The sequence below is a fragment of the Amyelois transitella genome, chromosome 7 (genome assembly GCF_032362555.1).
Source record: "Amyelois transitella isolate CPQ chromosome 7, ilAmyTran1.1, whole genome shotgun sequence".
NCBI classification, from domain to species: domain Eukaryota; kingdom Metazoa; phylum Arthropoda; class Insecta; order Lepidoptera; family Pyralidae; genus Amyelois; species Amyelois transitella.
The window spans coordinates 4,511,076-4,533,130 of NC_083510.1; the positions used below are offsets into that span (position 1 = coordinate 4,511,076).

The 22,055-nt window shown below is 33.7% G+C and overlaps 6 protein-coding genes across 6 annotated transcripts; 3 read left to right on the forward strand and 3 right to left on the reverse strand.

Moving 5' to 3' along the window:
• Positions 1–619: 619 nt before the first annotated feature.
• LOC106131860 (cuticle protein 8-like) lies at positions 620–2,159 on the reverse strand. The gene is made up of 4 exons (XM_013331102.1): positions 2,148–2,159; positions 1,618–1,734; positions 1,048–1,220; positions 620–722 (listed from the first exon to the last, which is right to left on the reverse strand). The coding sequence occupies exons 1-4, from the start codon at positions 2,157–2,159 to the stop codon at positions 620–622; spliced, it is 405 nt and encodes a 134-aa protein (XP_013186556.1).
• Positions 2,160–6,295: 4,136 nt separating this feature from the next.
• Positions 6,296–10,827, forward strand: LOC106131853 (paternally-expressed gene 3 protein-like). The gene is made up of 4 exons (XM_060945111.1): positions 6,296–6,304; positions 6,440–7,621; positions 10,048–10,147; positions 10,715–10,827. Exons 1-4 carry the CDS (start codon positions 6,296–6,298, stop codon positions 10,825–10,827), a joined length of 1,404 nt encoding a protein of 467 aa, XP_060801094.1.
• A 1,764-nt stretch (positions 10,828–12,591) lies between these two features.
• Positions 12,592–15,015, reverse strand: LOC106132767 (peroxisome biogenesis factor 2). Its single transcript, XM_013332295.2, has 5 exons — positions 14,797–15,015; positions 14,090–14,167; positions 13,333–13,758; positions 13,025–13,246; positions 12,592–12,801 (listed from the first exon to the last, which is right to left on the reverse strand). The coding sequence occupies exons 1-5, from the start codon at positions 14,827–14,829 to the stop codon at positions 12,718–12,720; spliced, it is 843 nt and encodes a 280-aa protein (XP_013187749.1). The 5' UTR covers positions 14,830–15,015; the 3' UTR covers positions 12,592–12,717.
• A 571-nt stretch (positions 15,016–15,586) lies between these two features.
• Positions 15,587–17,442, forward strand: LOC106134159 (chromatin modification-related protein MEAF6). The gene is made up of 4 exons (XM_013334131.2): positions 15,587–15,893; positions 16,138–16,341; positions 16,563–16,599; positions 16,687–17,442. The coding sequence occupies exons 1-4, from the start codon at positions 15,753–15,755 to the stop codon at positions 17,124–17,126; spliced, it is 822 nt and encodes a 273-aa protein (XP_013189585.2). The 5' UTR covers positions 15,587–15,752; the 3' UTR covers positions 17,127–17,442.
• On the reverse strand, positions 17,373–18,991 carry LOC106134142 (osteopetrosis-associated transmembrane protein 1). The gene is made up of 5 exons (XM_013334113.2): positions 18,601–18,991; positions 18,234–18,517; positions 17,850–18,085; positions 17,597–17,768; positions 17,373–17,516 (listed from the first exon to the last, which is right to left on the reverse strand). The coding sequence occupies exons 1-5, from the start codon at positions 18,702–18,704 to the stop codon at positions 17,464–17,466; spliced, it is 849 nt and encodes a 282-aa protein (XP_013189567.2). The 5' UTR covers positions 18,705–18,991; the 3' UTR covers positions 17,373–17,463.
• Positions 18,992–19,657: 666 nt separating this feature from the next.
• LOC106133576 (gonadal protein gdl) lies at positions 19,658–21,503 on the forward strand. The gene is made up of 4 exons (XM_013333361.2): positions 19,658–20,091; positions 20,238–20,398; positions 20,981–21,114; positions 21,334–21,503. The coding sequence occupies exons 1-4, from the start codon at positions 20,000–20,002 to the stop codon at positions 21,466–21,468; spliced, it is 522 nt and encodes a 173-aa protein (XP_013188815.1). The 5' UTR covers positions 19,658–19,999; the 3' UTR covers positions 21,469–21,503.
• Positions 21,504–22,055: the final 552 nt, after the last annotated feature.

A 22,055-nucleotide genomic window follows, 5' to 3' on the forward strand; every position in this document is an offset into this window, starting at 1 on the left:
GTTGGGTAGTGAGGTTTTACCCGAAGTGACTACTGTTTGACCACCGCAACCTTTGCAGAGAAACCCAATATTGGTTCATATTAAAAGCTGCACTATATGAATGAAATACTATTTTGAGTAGGTACAAAGAGATGGAGTCGTCTAGCGCTTTTGGTGATAACCATCTTATTGATGACAATCTTGGAAACTACTGGTATCACGCAGACTAGCGTTTGTCATAATTTTTGTGTAAAATATTTCTTAACTCATCGTGACATTCATGATGTTACTAGCTATGAATCACTTTATTTACTTAAGTAACAAAATAATAAAATGTATCTTGAAGTTATACTATATTGGTCAATGTCTTGGCTCAACTCTAAGTTAACATTAGACAATAATAGTCTGACTCCAGGGACGACCCTTAATACGAATTAATGCATGCAAATGGGAAAACGTAAAGATAAAAGATTTTTTAAATAAAGATGGAAGTTATATTTGAGCTCATTAAAACTGTATTTCTTATTATGCTCAAAATAAATAAACAGTATAAATAATATCACAAGGAGATCACGACGATTCATTCGCTGCGGTTGGTATTTTCTTGGAATTAAGGCAATATCGTTGAAAGGGGTTGAGACTATTCTTCTTTATTAGCATTTTCCGAGTTGTCTTCGTCATTGTGCTTGCTTTTGTGGTACACGTGATTGTGGGGCGCCGAGTATTCCACGTCAGCTTGGAATCTGAAAGAAAATAAGGTATTCAATCATTTCATTAAAAATTTTGAGAGTCTGTAGTAATATCCTGAACGTCTTTTCTTACTCTATATTAATTTAAAGAAAGATTAGAGCTACAAAAAGGTTGTTCAGCAACTTGACGCTACCTCTCTCTCTTAATTCCATAATCATTCATCCTCAGCGTTACTATTTTAGATAGACAACATTAACCATAAGTTTCTTAGCACACCATACCAAACATGTCTTAACATTTTAAACAGATCACAGTCGAAAGGTGTCATGTGATATGTCGTGAAAATTAACTCTTGGAGGAAGAAGAAAAAGATCTTACCCTCTGTGCTTGTCGGCGTGGTACTTGACAAGACGCTTGCGACCGTCGGGCTCGACCAGCCAGTATTCGCCTTTCACTTCGTCGCCGTGTCTGTGTTCTTGCTGACTCTTTATATCATGGGTGTGCTCATCTTCTACTTTGTAAGAGAACTCATATGAGGGGTACGCCCAAGCCTGTTGTAATAATCGATGTTTAAAAATATTGTTTCCATGTCTATCAAATTATTTGGTTTTCCAGAATTGACCTAACTAATGAACACGTCATAATTTGAAAAAATGCTCTGTTTTCTAATATACCTCTAAAAACCATAAAGCTCCGCTCAAAAGTTGTCTGGAAAAGTAGGCATTACAACAAGGCCGCCTTTATGCTATTCAATTCAATATTGACGAATAAAGTTAAATTTGGTTCTAAGTAAAAATTTTCAATGTAAGCACCTAATTATGTTTCCATTTTGTGAATAAGATCTCATTTTAGTAGTTCCCTTAATACTGGCAATAAGATTTTTTGTCGTACTGTGATTGGACAAAAGGAATTTCATTAATTCAAAACAAGGGGTCTCTAAATACGTACGTATTCCTCATGATGCTCAGGCTTTTCTTCTTTCTCATATTTCACTCGGATCTTCTGTTCTGACACCGCACGGCCTTCGTTCAGCGAAATCATCGCCAAACACGTAATTGCTACAAGCTACACAGAATAGAATAATTAAATATGAAGATTTAGCTCAAATTGTTATGTGAATTTCAGCTAATGAAACAAAATCCTGCTAAAATATTTTCTCTAAACGTATGTAACTTAGTTCATTTCTTTATTTGTTGGTATTTGTAACCAAACCAATGTTTGTTTGTTAATTAGATATATACAATTTGCGACGTATGACTTGACGTTTTAATTCTTATCTCTAGAATAGTTTCAATTTCATCTAACTTCTCTCATTCAGCTCTATAAAATACACTGAATTCAAAAATGTTAAACATTTAAAATTTTATTAATCTTATTACACTGACTAGAGCGTGGTCCGATTAATAAAGTGGTTGCCACTTTTTCAATAATTTTGCTATCATGAGTACAAGTAGTCAAAAAAAACCTTTAAAAATTACCTGCCAAAACATCGTGAGAGATAAATCACGTTATTCTGAAATGAAGAATATTACAACAAATGATATATCTGCCTATTATTTTCATCCTTTTATAGCACGAATAATGTTATATACTGATTGCCCGCAAATGGACAATATCCTGTAATAATCCTAATAATTATTACGTTGAACAGATGATTATATTTCAGGGCGTGTACTCAGTATTCGTACTGATAAGAATTACGAAGAGAAAACTGTTCTGATGGTCGTCCAATTATAGCTTAGATTTTTAAGGGTTTCGTTAGAGATGTCAATGAGGTCGCATTATGTTATTTGGATGAGTACCTTTTTTGTGACCTAATATCTATAAAACTACATATATCATGTTTATATTTACCGCTTAGACAGAGCCAACAGTTTTAAAAAGACCAAAATAATACATTCAGCTGGATGGATGACTCAATAATCGAATTGAGATTCAAATAGTGACAATCTAGCCCATCGAGTAAAAGAATAATGCTAAATTTACAAGTCTATTACAAGTACTACTATATTTACACGTCTGATATAATCGAATAACCACCACCGTAACTTTTCATATCAAAATAACCTGATTTTTTTCATTTTAAATGGATATGTTTTCAGCATTGTATCACTATTTTTCTTTTAATACCAAATTGCTTTTAAATCCACCTGGTTGCACGTGACTTTTTATTATTTTAAAGACTGTTGCTCTGTCTACCCCTATATATAAAAAAATATGTTTATGTATGTGTGATTCACAAAGTTAATAAATACTGGACAAATCACATATTTTGAGCTAGTTAATAGATAAATGGCTAGAAAACCCTTTATTGTATAAAAATACTTATTCTAAACCTTTGTTAAGTATTACTATAAAGTTATAATAATCCAAAGAGGTGTGGGTGGAATCCTTAGAGAGCAACTTCCATACGCACTAATCCTAAATTAGTTTGCCACTGAAACATCGTTTAAGGTAATGTTTCACTTCCTTGCGTTTGAAACAATCAATATAATATAAATCCCTTCCGTTGGGTAGGTAGTTAGTGATTGACAGCCTACGCACAAACTAATAATCTCAGGAATTTAAAAAGCACAAATGCTGTTTATTAGGATTAATATAAGACATTCCTAAATTTCCCATGAGACTTTTACGAGGAGGAACTGTAAACAAAAGGTCATATAAATACCTAATCATACGCAAAATAAATAAGAGTAGTAGTAAAAGATCAAACTGTGAACAACTGAAACAACAACTAAGTATCACAAAACACCCCTAATTATCCAATGAAATAATGTACGTCACTTATGGTAAGCTAGTATAACGACTATAATTATCTCACTGAAAGTAATACATTATTTACTGCGAAAAGACTTGATCAAGTTTTTAAAGTAGGATATCTATAGGATGTTTTCATGGCTAGTTACTAGTGTTTTTGTTCTTTGTTAATCTTCTCAACTTCAATGGAGTCATTCCATTCTACTGTACTGAAGACCACACAACTCAACCTGGACTAACATCGTATCTACAAAGTGTAGGGGTGCGCTAAGAAAGGATTTCCCGAAATTCCCACGGGAATGGGAATAAACGTAATTCGTCGTTTTAATTCGTTGTAATTCGAATTGGTTATTCTCAAGACACCTTAATATTATTCCTACTACAAACGTTTAGCGATAGCTCTACATTTAAAGACAAGACAAATAGGCGTAACTGATGAGCTGTGCAAATATTAATCATTGCAGACATTATATTTTTTATTAACGCAGGTGTCTCAATGAATAACCCGCCTAATATTATAATTGCTTAGAACAAATCCGAGCGTTAGTCCTAATTGGGGATTAGTTTCGTAAGTGATATACATAGCTAAATTACCCGCACCTAACACGCGACCGAATTGCATTATGTATAAGAGTATGAACTTGTTTTGAATCGATTTCAAAAACTGAAGCGGTTCTGTGGAATCGCATAGCTACAATCTTATACTAGTACACGAGCCCAGTAGCTCGATAATATAAATACTTACAAATAAAACCCGAGGCCGACAAAAGTAATCTGTCAACGTTGTTTGATTGTCACATCGTAAAAAGCAACACACTACGCATATGTACGTTATAGCATTTTTTCTTTTCACGTTTTTTATCGGTAAAATACAAAGGCTATCTGTTTTTCACTTAAAATTTAGTAGGTACTTCACTAAAGAACTTTAAATTTTACCATTTCTAAATGTACTGTGTCCCGAAAACTATCTAACTACAGCTTGAAATTCACTAGCTACCTATATAAACTGAGTGTCTTGAACGTAGATTAAAATTTGATTAGAAGGTATTTTATACATGTCTAGTATGTCGACTTGTTTACATACTTTTAGTCACAACTCGATCCCTTACGGGGTAGACAGAGCCAACAATCTTGAAAATACTAAAAGGTTACACACTCCCACAATACGTTCAGCTGTATGGCTTAATGGTGAAATCAAATGTAATTATAAAAATTTAATGACACATCGATCTACTTTTTATCAATTCGTGTTACTAATATTGGTAAAATAAGCAACTTGCTTTCCATCATTTTGTTCAGTGCACACGGCACACGGTTCCTGGCACCAATAGTAATAAGAATAGGACCACTCCATCTCTTTCGTAAAAGGCGACTTAGGGATAGGTTTATAAACTTGGGATTCATCTTTTAGGCAACGGGTTAGCAACGTGTCACTTTATATGAATCTCAATTCCATCAGTTAGCCAAACAACTGAACATGGCCTGTCAGTATTTTAATGACTGTTGGCTCTGTCTACCCCGCAAGGGATAGACGTGATTATATGTATGTATATATGTATAAGAAATAAAAAGCTTATGATGTTGCGTTCCACTACAAAGTGGAACATCAAATCTCTTTTTGCTAAATATTGTTGAACAAGTTGCTAGATGTATTAAAAATACGAATAACTAAATCAACATCATGTAACGTTATACACAAAATAACTTAATACACCGCTAATAATTTCTATATCAAAACGCCAATTATTTCTCAATTTCTGACACACATATTAAATGTATGCAATTTGCAAATAAGGGAACCTATGAAAGGGTTTTATTATCTACATCCCATTCGCTTTATATGTAAAGTTGCAAATAAGGTTTTATTAAATATCAAGCAATCTAAATGCACCAGAATTCTTATGCATTGTTAAATTTTATGTAAGCGTGTGCCACATGGCGTTGTAACAAATTGGACAAAATATTTAATTACTAGATTATTTTGACTATGACTTTTTTATAGTATTAATTATACTCTAAAAGAGTATAATTAATACTATAAAAAAGTCATAGTATTAATTATACTCTTTTAGAGTATAATTAATACTATATTCAATGACTCAATCAATGCTGTAATTAACTTGCATTATATCACATATTTATCCTTTACGGGTCATATCATAAAGCTCGAAGTTGATCCATGGATAAAAGTTACTTCCTTATAAAAGGGGTTGTAAGCTCAATTGAACCTACGCTCAATGTTTCTTAGCACTAGCTTTGTCTACTTACGTACATACATATACATATTTAATCGTCTTTATCCCTTGCTTTATTGGCAGCTTTTCTTTCGTTCAGCTGCATGGCTTCATGGAAAACTGGATGGAATTAAGACTCAAATAGTGACAGGTTCCAAGGCCATCCTACAAGAGAAATCCCAAGTTTATTTGCATTTACCTTAGTCGCCTTTTACGACTACTATTAAACTTTCTACTGAATTTCTCACACTTTATCAAACTTTGGTACAAATAGACTTTAATGTCTTTAAAATTTTCTACACAATTTTTAAACATGGTTTCATAAAGTTATTTAAGCCCATCTAGTGGACTATTTCAGTTATTTGTAAATTTGTCTAATTCATTAGGATTTACCACAACTCCGCACATATAACCACGCCCACTAGCGGCCGGCGAGCGTGAAAAGTATGACCCGTTCTTACACATATGAGATTGCTATATAAGTCATTGCAAGCCCACTTTGCTCTCATTTCGACTGACGCCAAACTTTGGCAAATACACTTTAAGCTCTCGAGGACATCGATGTAAATCGTCACTGGCAATTTGAAACAATAAATATTTATATGGTTCAATAAGAGTGACATAATCTATTAACAATGAAGTTGGTGAGTTATACATATAGATAGGTAGAAATATATAAGACAGATACCGTTCACTGACCCTGGACAATTCTAATTTAATACAAGTAATTTTATATCTCTCACTAGCAACTAATTCTTATTTATAACATCTCGTTCCAGGTAATCCTGATATCTGTAATATTTAAACTAACCAGTGTCTTTGGATACCATGACCCGGATCTCAACTACCACTTAAATCAAGTTCAAAATAGCCATAACTGTAATAATGGATACACATACCCAGCCCCGGCTGTTCAGCTGACGACCACTGGAGTGAAGTTTGCAGCGCCTGCCGCTCTCTCATATCAGCCGGCTGCGGCCCCTGCACCGGTTTATCAGTACTCCAGTAATGGCTTTTCTGGAGGAACAGCCTATCAAGCCCAAGCAGCCAATCTGGCATACACTGCCCAACCTGTTACCAACTACCAATCTTCACTTATATCCCAGGCTCCTCAGACATACACGTCTAATGAAGTACATGGATATGCAACTTCCGCCGGTCTGTCAGCTGTAGCTTCATCAGGAAGGACGGTCACACCTCTTGCGACATATGCCCAAGCTCCTATTATAGCCAAAGTGACGGCAGCTCCACTAATCGCAAAGTTTGCCATCGCTCCCGCCAAAACAACGTATGTGACTCAAAACCAATTAAGTCAACAAGCTTCATACGCTACTGGATCTTTAGCGAAGGCTTCATTGAATTCTAACAATGTTGTGCAATCAGGCGGTCCAGTTGTCTCTCAAGTATATGCAGCTCCTTCGTCAGGATACGCAGTATCTCCCGCTCTTCGAGTGCAACAACAAGCTCAAGTGATTCAATATGCCCATGCTCCGGCACCCACCCAATATGCACAAGTTGTTCCAGTGACTCAGTATGCCCAAGCAGGGTCTGCAGTAGCTCAATACGCAAGCTCATCTGTATCACAAAGTGGTCAATCAGCTACACAATATGTAACGCAGCATTCCGCCCCGGTTGCTGCTCAATACGCGGCACCCGCATTGCAGTATGCTGCCCCCGTAGTGACTCAATATTCTGCTTCTCCAGTAGCTCAGTATACGACAAACAAAGTGGCATCTGTTGCTCAATACGCAGCACCTGTAACAGCCCAGTATTCTCCTGTGGTAGCTCAGTATTCAGCACCCACGGTTGCTCAATATCACGCGCCTGCTGTGACTCAGTACTCCGCACAGAAGGAGGTGGCATCAACCCAATATGCTGCACCAGCAGTGGCTCAGGTAGCTTCAGTCGTCCCAGCACAGGCGACCGTGAAAAATGTGCACACGGAATTTTTGGAGAACTATGTAAGTTTTTGATTTTATAATTAGGTTAGTGGTTATATCGTTTGCATTTAATAGTAATGTATGACACGTAGAGTAGATATCGTTGATTTAACTATCACAAGACACTATAAATATGACTTAATACCTGATAAATGCAAATGGATACTTATAAATACTGAAACTCGGTTCGCATAATAAGGCCAATATTTTTGATAATTACAAAAGCAAATGTAGGTGTTGGATTACGAAACTGTGGTTGATACTTGTTGAAAATATGTTATATTACTTCTTGATTTTCATATGAAAGAATAACAATGAGTTACCTAAATTCGTCTCAGTTTGCTTTTGGGAAAATTACTCATAGTTGGTTTCTCATCTAGGTCACTGGTTGTAGATATATTAAATAAAAGAACCATTACACCATAGATTGTGGTTAGGAAGATAAAAACAATGTACTAAAGGCTGTATATTTTGTGATAGTTAATAACCTATTGTGTTTTATTGTTCATATAGTTATAGAACTTAATCCTAAATCATATCATCATATAGTTATATATAGTTATAGACTTCTAATGTGCATAAGTTAACTTGCATATCATTTAATTAATTTAGCATTGCCACACATCCCTGCAACAGATTAAGTTAGGTAATATTTGATCGTTCTAATGTGTCCTGATTTTCTACTTCGAATCAATGCACTGATTAATCAATGTAATGTAAAAGTATGCGCTACCTTCCGGACGTTTTGCAGTAATACTTTAAACTAAACTACTTTAGACATTTCACCCGTTTTCCAAAGCAATAAAAATAAACATAAATTAACAGCTTTTATTGGGCCCGATAGACATCAGAAATAAATGAGTACCAAAAACATTTGTAAAAAAGGTACTTAGGTACCTATATACTGATTTTTTTTTTCAAATATTTTCCACGCTGAATAGAAATTAGCAAGAATTTTCTATTTACGCGTGCGTGTTTGTCATGCGGTACCAAAAAGCAAACCTGTTTTGGATTTTTGTTTTTGTTTGACCTCCAAAAGTGCCCCTCTAATTCAAAATTCATAATTTACGTAACATTGGACCAGTTACGCTTTGGGTGACATAAATTTATAAGTATGTATTGCATTTCTATAATAATTATTCAATTCTTAATCCAAAGGGCGCTTGCGAACATCGACATCCCAAGCGTTTTAGAACCGATGGGGATGGTAGGTACGCGATGATGGCAAGCGTCCTGATGGTATGACGGTAGTCCCTTGCGAGCGGGGAAGGACCCTCGTATGGTCTCATATTTTTTTTGATTTTAAAAAATTTAGGTATTTTGATGTTAATAATTACATTATTGACTTAAAAGCCTATACTCCATTCTTCTCGATTACAAATGGCGAAGTTGAAACTGCACTGTGTCCTTCAAAATCTGGTATCCACGTCAATGTCACTATCAGACCTAAAAGTAATTAAAAGAGGTATACCTACGACATAAACGCATCGTTGTTAAGATTTGGATAAAGCAAACTTTTTGCGTGGTAATGAAACTTGCGTTATATTATAAGAGTGTATTAACAAAATAACTACTTATATTTAACTTAAAATCTTTAACTGTAGTAAAATTCAAAAGCGCCATTTTTCCTAAAGAAATACCTTATCCACCATCAGGTTCGAAACTTTAGACTTTTTACCACTGTCCTGTTAATATCTTACATTTCAATTCTTTGAAAACGGAATGACACGAACGATGTGAAAACCGTTGCAATAAATTGTTACAAAGATTGTAAAGAGCGTTATTTACCAAGAATTTATTTTGTAACAGACTTTTAACGCCTTACTTGAAAGCTCATCGTGATAAGGAAGTTCGGGATTTTGAAATAAGTCTTTCTTGACACTGTACGTACACAGACAGTCACATTTATTGGTGCTACTTCACAGGAGCGCGTTAACCTCAATGAGTTACGCAAGCGACATATAGCTGGATCATACTCATAACCTTCTTTTTCTTCTTATCGTTTTATAGATACTTTGATATTTTACACTTTTTACGTGGCATTTGAGCATTGTAACAATCGACTCTGCCTTCCACGAAGGTGGTATGTATTCGTAACTCTTTTATCAAGTCATAAAAAAACCCTTATCATATTAGGTATTATCCTACTCTGAAGTCCTCAAACTATAGGACATGCCCCAAAAGCGCACAACGCTGCTAAAGGATCTTTGATAGTGTGGTGATCTTCCCTATTTCGGACGAAACATCGCTCCCGCTACGGTGGCGACTCCGAGACAATTGGGAGCAATCCGAATCATCGCTCCCGCTACAATATTAACCATAAATTTAGCAGTATAAATTAGCCACGAACACTCGTAAAGTTCATTCATCTCGTGCCCTTTTAGAACCTTTCTCACGGTTTAGTATTAGAAACAATCACCTATCTACAGCTATAACTTTTGTTGCAGGACGCCCACCCTCGGTACGCTTATGAGTATGCAGTCAATGACCCACACACCGGTGATATCAAGCAGCAAAAGGAGGAAAGAGATGGAGAAGTGGTCAAAGGTATTCTTTTTTTCTTGGTCGAATTTGTAGAATTCATTCGTAATCATATGAGACAATGAAACTTTAAAAATGATGTGTCGTCGTTTTGCATCCCCCGCAACTTTTATTGCAGTTGTACCGATTGAGACGCGCTTTGAAAATCTTATGGTGTTACAACCAGCTGTTGAAACGACACATTGACCAATACTAACCACTTCTATTATTGGAATTTATACAAAACTCAACAGTTAACAAATGCTTTCAAATCATAACACCCATCTGTTTCAAGGTAAGTGAGGGATCAATGGCAAAGAACAATAGGCGAATAAACCATTTAGTACCTTTACCTTAATTTATCCACAACTAGATGGAGACCTTTACCATAGAAGAAATTAGACCTGTGGTCTTTAGTGTACATTTGGTAAAATTTTATTTCTAGAAATTGGTGCAGTCTGGTGATAGTGACAGGATCACATGATAGAATGGTCACAGAAAGGAGCATCTGTTACCATATCACCTACGCTAACCCACCTTCATCAATAAAATGATAGCGAAATTAATGATCTACATTAAATTGTTTGCATTCAGGTCAGTATTCTCTTGTTGAACCGGACGGCTCCGTGCGGACGGTGAACTACGTGGCTGACTGGGAGACCGGTTTTCACGCAGACGTACGCAACAGCAAAGACAATCAACATTAGCGCAGCTGGTCCATTCTAATAATAAAAATACAAATCACAAATAAAAATAATCCCCCAATACACCACATGGGAGGCAACGTGCCCAGGATGTTGGCAGCGTTCACCCGCTGTATCGCGAAGCTTAAACGCTGAGCAAAAAAACTGCGAACTGTGAACTGCGAACCAAAAAAATTAAGTCTCCCGTTGCCTCCAAGAGTGCGTTGGAATGTAGTGTCCCTAAAAATAACGGCTGGACTTGAGGAGTACATATCAGAAATTAACATTCTATCGTCAACTGGTGTTGGTGGTGGTTTGAGAATGAAGGTTTCGTCTCGGTAATCACTCATTTTTTCAGTCACGCTGATCTAATAAGAAGATCTACTTACCTAATCTACTTATCTTTTTTTTATTATTTACTTTTGTCTCTCGGCTCTCCACTTTGGTGAATACCGAGTTGTGTTATCGTGTGTGATGAATATGGAAACTGCAATGGAATTTGGAAATGTTTTGTTTATAAACAAAAATATAAGGTACAAACTAGTTTTCATTTCAGTATCTTACAAATGTTTTTACATTTATATCTCAGAATGACCACATTCAAGTTTCAACTAAGAATACCTTTTACGGAATCGCCAGGGTCTTTGGTATTCTGGATTGACGTGTTACAACTAATTAAATTTTACCAAAAAACAAATAGGAAATCAGAATTTTAGAATTTAGCTGGAAATTGTAATGAGTTTTTTAAGTTCACCGGATATCGTCTAATATGGCTTTTCCGTCTTTCCAATTTAGCCTCTAGTTAGGTTTACTCAAAGAAAAACTAAATGTTACGCACATTTCCGTTTTCGTTTGGTTAGACCTAAACATTAAATAATTGCTTAGGATATACTATGTACTTAATTTAAAGAAAAAAATTGTTTTTCTGTAGAATTATTGTAGGGTACAGAATGAGTTTTATTAGTTAAGGAAATTTTCACGGCATGTTTGAACGATTAAACTGGGGTGTCAATAACAACATAGAAAATATGTTTTTTTTTTTACTTTTTACTTTCCTATACTAAGACCGATCAAGTGATCTAAATTTATTAATTAAAGAGAGTAAAAATTTCTTGTCACTTTTGCAATTTTTTCTATGTATCAGTATCATCTTCCAAACATGCTGTGAATTATCGTTGAAATATTTAGTATGAAGTATAATCAGAAATAAATATCAGTCTGTCTCCTAAGGATTTTAAGAAATTCCATCCCCAGAGAACGAAGGCAAGCTAGTCTTTCGAAACTTTTACGGCTTCCATTTTAATATTATTTGTGAAGTCTAGCGACTTTCGTGTAAGTACCTATTATTTGTAAAGAAATTGTACCTCAACTATCCGTCAGAGGCCCTGTAGTCGCTAGACTATATATAAATATATATGAATGATTGTCGTACTGTTAAATATAATCTTAATAAAGTACAATTAACGATGCTTTTTTTTTTTTTCTTATTTGAACCTTACCGATGCCCAGCACAAAGCTGTTCTGTGTGTGGGCGTGTCAAGCTTAAATTCCATCAGTCATCTAGCTGAATGTGGCCTTGAGAGTTCACCCATATTATTGGCACTTTTGCCCCGTAACGAAAATGACATAGACATGATTAAAATATGTATGCGTCAATAATCCGCAGCTGTGTCCTCGCATGTCTCAGACGAAACACATCCACTCTCGCTAAGCTGCTTTTGGGGCAAATTACTCTACTAAACAAAAGAAAGGGAAAGAATGAGTTTCTAAAATTAATAAGTCTTAAAAAACTGTGGTATAAAAATATATTTACTTAAATCCCAAATTATCTTATATTATAACAATTATAAGATTATCACAGCACCAAAATAAATTAAGTTCCAAATTAATAAATAATCCCCATATAAAAAAAAACTATACCATAACAAATTTATTCAATTCTTTGCCATTAAAGTAGCACTTTGGACATGCATAATCTTTGTCGACAGTCTTATTTGCCTGAAAAATAAGAAAAAATCAGATGTTTTATATAAAAACTACCACAGATTATATGCAGATTTTAACTGGTTATATAAAATATGATTATTTGAACATACTATGACAAAAATTAAAACAATGAAATTACAAACCCTGAATAAATCATTAAAGAAAGCTGTTTAATGATTTATTCAGGGTTAACAAGGTTATTATCTAAGTTTCGTTCAAAAACTAATGTACTTACCATCAAACAATAGTAGCAAAATATATGTGAACAGCCCATGGTATATGGAAGAACAGGCTTGTTAGAGCAACATGCACATACAGTGCTATGTGTCATAACAGCTTGACTAGAGGTTGCAGATGACTTTGTATGCTTTCTCCACCAAACATACTTCAATACTGTAGACAGTTTACTTCGAAGCCCAATCATATTCATCAATGATATAGCTGTACCCATTAATTCCTAAACAAATAATGCAGATTAATTTATAGCAACAACAAGTACGTATTTAATCTAGTAAATCAATGGGAAAATTGTTGGTAACTTACAATAAAGTTATGCCACAATAACTCCCTAGTCCATGAAAAATCAGTCAAATCTTCTCGTGTCAACTTATCCGCTGTTAACTCTAGTCCAAGAATAAAATCTATGAGCATAGGGTACTTTCCACTCTGTATAAATCTAAGGAAGTTCAGAATGTCTCCTACTAATTGAAAGGTTTCCATCTTATGTATAACATTTTGAATTCTTGTATTAGATGTCCAACTATACAGGCATCGGTCTTTAACATAATTCAAACCTATTTTGTACCCATAATACCAATACATTTTGCTAGTAGATATATTCTCTGGTTTATACTTTAGTGATAACATTTCCTGTCCAAAAGTACACTTCTTGTTGTAAAATGAGAACTTGAAAATCCATGTTCTAATCAAAAGTTCTAATTCTGGAAGGACTGCCTGGAGGATCCCTGGCTGAAAGTAAATTAATAATATTAAAAACTGTTTTGTACTCTCATGGCATATTTTATCTGTTGGTGTATACCTATTTATTGTGCAATTAAGACTAATGATTAGTCTTAGAATCAGTACCAAATTTTAGTATTCGCATTTTATTTGCTGTCTTTAAGTCACTTTGTGTACTTACTACACAAATTAGTTTAACTTACTTAACTAACTAAATTAGTAAACTTAACTGTTGTACCACTGAACAAAACTTTATGTAAATTTTCATCCATATAATGTAAAGTACCAGCCATTAAAAACCATTAAGAATCTTTTTCATGAAGAGTAAAAAAAATATTACCTCTAAATATTTCGTGGCTTGGAAAATTTGTTGTATAAATAATTCTTCTACTTGTTTATCAAGATGTACTGCATCAAGCTGAAAGTAAACAATTTTGGAAGTATAATTTCTTGTAATAAACATACAATAAATTAAATGCCATGTTATCTTGGATGTTTTAATGGTGAAATTGAGATTCATAAACAGTGACAGGCTGCCAGCCCATCAACTTAGAGAACATACATACATATAGTCACGTCTATATCCCTTGCGGGTAGACAGAGCCAACAGTCTTGAAGACTGATGGACCATGTTCAGCTATTTGGCTTTAAGATAGAATTGAGATTCAAATAGTGACAGGTTGTCAATAGCCCATCGCCTAAAAGAAGAATCCCAAGTTTAAAAATCATCCTTTACTAAGAGAACCCTAAGTTTATTAACTTTTCCTATCTGCGCATGAAGGGTATCTGGCACACACAATGTATGTTTCCTTTTGTCTGCCAAAACAGAGTGGAGCAGAACAGACTAACGGAAGAAGCATTGCAACTGAAATGCTTCTTGCATTAGTCGCATCTTAGGAGATATAAGATAAAGAAACAAGGGTGGTTTTGTATGTGCCGTTTTTTTTCCACTTTTTACACAGCATTTCAATTATGTGTATTTATTTCAACTTTAACCGTTATCGATATGACCCTGTGAAATATAAGATACGATTCTGCCTTAGGTACCTGTGTCACACGAGGAATATAGTTAATACTCATTTTAGCATTAGGTCAATCTCAAAATAGATTTCAACCTCTTTCCTTAAAGCTCGAAGTTTTAGTCGGTTCTAAGTATTATGTTATATACGATTATGTTTGAGTAAATTAATATTCACAACAAATCATATCTCTATTTGGTTTGTGCAACAAATGAAACCTCTGACTGATGAAAGCAGTCCGTGATTCGTAGCAGTGCTGCCTCGTAGTTCGACGTTTGACATTGACGTTCCTGATTAACAATTGTTAACAGGACTACTTTTACACTATATAATCCATGCCTGTTTCATCAGGTCATAGGTGTAAGCTTTTTGAAGTTATTGAATTTTATGTTTGTAGTTATAGAAACACATATGTCAAAAATAACTTCCACAACTTGCATTACGTTTACTGCTTTTTACTACCCAAGCCAAACTACTTTATACTATCTTGTAAAATGAACCGCTTTTTTCATATACTTGCGTGTTCTTAGTTACACCCTTCGCAACAAAATGGCACGTGCACCATCAAACAAGACAAAAGCCGAAACCTGAAAGAAAGACAGGTTAAGCTTGAGGTGACCAACTGGAGGAACATGACAATACGTAGTCGATCAGAAGTCATTGATTTTTTGTATATGTATATTATTATGAACAACGTAACTGAAGTTATGCATACCTAATTAAGCCGAATTTTCATTGAAAATATTTTTATAAGTCGAGGTTGTAGGTGTCCAAACCAAAGAGGTACAGATAAATTAAAAAAATAACATGCCACTGTCAAGTTACGAATTTTATTTTATTGTCTTCGTTCGTCTCTCTCTGTGACTGCAACACCAAAGGAAGTAATGTAAATAAAAAGACTTTACTGTAAATAATAATTGAAATACTTATCTTTTCTTTTTATTCACGTTATGGAAGCCTGAATTAACCAACAGATTTGTCGAGATGGTTATTTCACCACAAAGTCCCGCTAGTGAAAGCCAACCAGCACAAGCAAGAAAATCCAACATGGCGTCTAAACAAAGTTCAGTTGCAGATACAAGGGCTGAACTAGCAGAATTAGTGAGAAAGAAAACTGAAGTAGCTGTAAGAGACTGCTTGCCTAAATATTTATTACACAATATGCCCTAGTAGCAAAACAAGCAAACCCTCCATTTTAACTAAATTGCATGATATATTTTGCATACCTAATAACAAAATATGCAATTATCATCTGAAGTATATAACTGTGTACACAATATATTTATTCGCTGTATTAAATAATTTAATGTTTGCTAAGTTTTAAAATTGTTCATATTCAGTGGTAAGTTAAAGATTATTATAATTTCAGGAAACACTAGCAAATCTTGAACGCCAAATTTATGCCTTTGAAGGGTCATATTTGGAAGATACTCAATTATATGGAAACATAATTCGTGGTTGGGATAGATATCTTACCACTAATAAAAGTACAAACTCCAAAGCAGACAAGCGCAACCGAAAATTCAAAGAGGCAGAAAGACTGTTTTCAAAGTCATCTATTACATCCATTGCGGTCAGTATCATTTTCAAATTTTATGCTAATGTTTCAATGTATTATTTTTAACTAGAGCACTCCTTCAGCTCTACAAATGGAAAAGGAAAAAGTCTGGTATATCCTGAGAATTTTTGGACATATCCTCTTAGTGCACCCGTAGGTCCCTTTGGAACCTATATGCCATTTAATTAATTTATTTATTATAATATTATTAATTTAATTATAATTTTTTATTACAGGCAGTCAGTGGCCTTGTTGATCCTGCAGAAGCAAAAAGTATGTGTCTTAACAAATTATTTTATATTTATGTTTTAATTAAATAAAATAAGTATTAAATTAAAAACAATTTCCATTAATTTGCAGATGACAGGAATAGTGAAACAGAGTCTCAAACAAATGAGGATTCATCAGATACTCAGATAAGCTCCGGTTTGAACATTGGAGCTCTGAATCACACTACTATTCATGGTTCTACTGAAAGTATTGCATCCAAGCCTTCTGGTAAACAACACACAAATGGTAACATTGACAAAGTGATAAGTCATGCTCAAATGAAACAAAATGCTACTCAAAAGATTGTGGCATCATCAGGGATATTGCAAAAGCCATTTAGCAGTGAAAACAAAATGTTGTCTGCAGTTGGGCTAGATAGTCGTCCTGGAACCCCCAAAGAGAAAGATTCTGTCATGGGATTATTAAACAAAGTTGACACAACACCAAATGCTTTAAAACATAAACTCGCAAATAGCAATGGCAGCAGCAGTGTAAAGAAGAGCAATAATAAAAAAGCAAGGCATAGATAAGATTTTATAGGAAGGGAAGTTAATTCCTAAAAAGTGGCTATTATTTTTAATGAATTGAATTGATAATAAGTCTTCATTAACCAGGTGTAAAAAGAACTCAAATTTTCACCAACATATTTTAAAAGAATGAAAACTAAATGTGTTGCCTCAAACCACAATTTGTGGTGGTATCATGTGTACTTGCCAACTGCTTATTATTTAAATTGAATTAATGATGAACTGGTGATTCACAAATAAAACTAGAAATGATTAATAAGTATATTATTGGCGTCTTTGGTGTTATGTTGATATAAATAAATTTTACTTATGGTAAATATTTTATTCTTCTTAAAACAAATTAGTTAATTCCTTCACGACTTGATCTTAAAAATGATTGTTTGAATCTTGACTCTGGAAAGAAACATGTTTTTCTTTGTATTTATATTAAAATTATAAAATATTACATTGCTTTTATGTATTACTGCATTTACCTTTCAATGCGTTAGGTAGAGCCTTCAGGGGTGTCAAATATCTGACCATAACATAGAACAGTATTGGGAGTAAGGATATGATACCAGTGCACCACAAGAATATTGTTTCAGGAGATCTCAGCTTTTTACAGCAATCAAGGTCTTTGCTCCATATAGATCTCGTAGTATTCATCTAAAATTAATATTCAAGATAAGAACTTTTTCTTTTACTGCTCTTATATTTAAAAAAAAGTAGGGTAAAACAGATAGTTACCGAATCCAATATATCGAAACATACACTGTCCAGTCCTATAGAATCTTTGCTAAGAGATCTGTAAAACTTGTCCAGTTTTAAATAAAACTCCATACACCTTGAACAGACCTCATCAGTATTGTTGCCAACTGGATTTATGGTAGTTTCAATGCAAATTACAGTATCATTAAGCATTTTTTTAAAAAGTATTGTATTGTTAGACAAAATAGGCGTTGTTCCTGTCCAGTCATAACATTCTGAAAAAAATAGAAAATATCTAGTTAAATCCAATTAATGGCACCATCAAGAAACACTGGGGTTTCTTAAGTCAGACTCAAATTTATCAGATGTCTGCTTTGTAAATGTTCTCTGGAATTTGCAGAGATAATAACAACTTATACAAACCATTGCAATTGCCTTTATACCACATAGATGATATCCTGTCATGAGATTCTAAAACAACATCTAATCGATCGTGTGAAATAAAGATGTCCCTGCATGATGTGCCATTTACAACAGTTTTCAGTAACTCTGTATACTTGTTCATAAACATCACATAATGGTTGATGCACTCCTCGCACAATCTTACAGGGCGAGCATTTTTTATAGAACACATAGTAAAGTCTGAAGCATATTTTGCAAAACTATCCAAGAGTGTTAAACATTCTTCAGGTTGATTGTCTTTATATCTGAAAAAAATGTACCATTATACTTTGTGAAATGAAGTATGCTGTCTTGTCATGGAAGAGTGTAGAGATAGAAAAATACATACAAACTACAGGTTGATAAGGATTTATCAAATTTTATATCTGCATTGCCAGCACGTATAAAAATGCAAGCAAATATAACGGATATACTAAAAATATGGATATTCATTTTTATTGTTTTGATTCGATCAGTTACTTGATTGAAACACTACACTGACTGTTTATGACAAGAGGGGCAGATACAAAAACTGAAATATTCTTTGCGTTTACTGAAACAAAAGTTCTAGCTGAAAATCACTCCGTTAATTTAAGTTTTATTCAAATCCTCATCTTTCCAAGTCCAACCAAGGCAAAAGAAACAACAGAAAAAAATTCAGAAAACAAACACTGCGGACAGTTCGTGAAAGAAAGCCTCAGGTAAATAAAACTTGATGACTTGATGTCACTCCACTTCACTTTTTAATATCAAGTCAATGTCAAAACAAACATGACATATTTGTGTCATTGATAAATGACAATAGTATTCCTTATTGTTTGTTCGTATTTTGTCACGTATGTATCATACATCATTTTTACTAATATAAATATATATTTTTTTATAATACATAATGTTTTTAGTTTGTAATTAGAATAGTTTTTTTTTATTATTATAAAATAATTAATATTAGTGTATATTATTTAATTAGGTATATTTTATTAATTGTATAAGATAATATACAAATTTTGTGGTCTTCTTAATAAAATTGATGATTTTTACTATATCTAAGTTACTCACACGCATGTCTTAGAAGAAAAGAGGAAAATTATGACAAATCTTAATTAATATCTTAATTTTCTCTTTCTTTTACTCTCTCTCTTACTCAACGTTCGTGAATCAGTTAATTCATACATACAACTGGTCGCGTCTATATCCCTTGCGGGGAAGATAGAGCCAATAGTCTTGAAAAGACTGAAATGCCATGTTCAGTTGGCTTAATGATAGAATTGAGATTAAAATAGTGACAGGCAGTTGATTCACTTGAATAATAATGCACGCCATTATATTGCTATGGACCAACAAAAAACAATTCATGTCAATTACACCTAAATATGATGACCATGTCACTGTCAGTGTGACAGCTGATTCCTGATTCAATGTTTGGTTTGGTCAAGTCTAGGCTTAGGGTTTTCTAGCTATGAATTTTCAATGTTTAATTTACATTTTTTACGTATGCAGTAGTAATAGTTAAACATTAATTACTCATTATATTCACTTTAGGTGGATTTATGTAATTTCTTTAAAACATTTTAATGTTATTATTGCCTAAAGTAAGTTTTATTACATCAGGATTTCGAAAACCAACGCCGTTTATAAGCCGAGTGCTGAATTGAAACTCGTGGTGAAAATTTATGGAAGACTATCAGTACCTTTTGTTGACACTCCCCCCAAACTACCCTATATTGACATAAAACAAACAAACGATTATGGGAACCAATGAGCAGACACCTGAAGCACTACAAAGAAAACTGTATTTTTTATTGGAACAGTTACAAGAAATGGCTAGGGAGCTTCCTCCGTAAGTTTGATTAATTAGTTATATGAAACTGGAAATGTCGTAAATACCATCCAAACCATGCTTGTTCCATCACCTCAATAAAGAATCATGTCAATATTCAAAAAACAAAAAGTTAGATATTAGAAATAATTATCTATTACTTCCAGGAAATATCAGATGAGAGTGCCAATTGAACTTCTTTCTGGTCTTGCCAATTGTCTGCTTAATGATACTGTATTTGAAATAGTTAAGGGGCTTATGGAAATCCAACATGTTACAGAAAAGCACTTGTTTCAGCAGCGACTACAGGTTATAAATAGACACACATGTAAGTTAATCATAATGAAACTTTCATGATGATTACTTCCCTTTTTACATTCCTTTTAATTAAGTCAATATTGTTAAGTGTGCAAGGATCTCCTAGATTGAAAATTGGGGTCAAAAATGTCTACAAATGTGGTGGAAAGATGATGTCAAGAAGATAGCCAGCTCAAATTGGATCCAAAGAGCTCACTGTAGAAGGGAATGTAAAAAATTTAAGGAGACCTACATCGAAATGGTTGAAAAGGTCTAAAAAAGAAAAAGAAGGTCTAATTATTAAAAGCTTTTTGAAGTTCATTTTTATAAATAAATAAATAGAAATAGATATTTATGAAGAGTAAATCCTACAAATATTTTAAATGCAAAAGTTTGTTAGGATGTCTGGATGAGGGAATGTAGTTCTGTGTTTGTTACTGTACAAAATCTATTTTGACAGATTTTGGTAAAATTTGGTGCACAGATAGAATATCCAAGAATGACATAATAATGTACTATAAATTCCCACTGGACTGGAGCCATGGGTCAAGTAGCGTACATATCTAATGGCTAGATTTTATTAACAGTCAATAATAAAAATAATACATTTCAGTGGAAATAAAAACTATGATTGATTCTGTACAAAATCCAGAGCAGCAAGAATTACAGAAAAGTATTTTGCTAAGCAGACATCGGGAAGAATTAAAACAAACAGATATGAAGTTAGTTATACAATTAGATCAAAAGGTATGTAATAGTAATGCATATTGTCACCAAAAATATTGCCAACTATATTTTGTATAATAACTACACCATTACATTATTTATTTTCATTTGAAGATTGATATTCTCTTTTGTAAGTATTCCAAAACGAATCAAATTTTCATCCTAGATATCAGGCTTAACTGTCCATGTTGTTGAGCAAATTTTCAATCAATCTATCATTTCAATCACTTCATTTTACAGGTCAGTGATCAACAAGTAACTTTAGAGAAAGCAGGAGTTCCTGGATTCTTTGTCACCAACAAGCCAATAGAAGTGAAAGTTCAAATGTATTTACTTGACTTTATTCTTAGATTGAGTAAGATGGATATTGTATAATATTTAGTATCATAATAATTTTAAAAAAATCAGAATTATGTGTTGTTATTTAATAATGGAACCATTAATGCACTATGTTTTTATACAGGTTGTCTGGTAAATCGCATTTCATACTTATTACATATTTACGGATACCTGTATGTAGTAAATTATGGTGATGCTTAACTTTATAAAATATAAATCCAACAAAATAATCAAAATAGTCAAAGAATAAATAATCAATATAAGGCACAATGTCACGGAATGTTTGGACACAGCTGCGCTATTGACTCGTCGTTTGACAGTGCCACCCGCTTAAATTCCCACACTTGTATATTGTGTACTTGTATATAACCCTTTTAATATGTAATGCGATTAACCAGAAACCCTGTATTAGAGCTGTTTAAAGGCCAAACACAAAAAAAACTTCATGCTCGTCAGGTAGCAATAAAAATTGTGTGCAAGCTGCTTCACTTCCCATTTAGATTGTAAAAGTAAGTAAGGAAAAGGATCATACACTTGGGATTCTTCTATAAGGCGACGATAGGCTAACAAGCCATTCAGCTGAATCAATACCTGACTGGAACAGAGCCTACAGACTCGAAGAC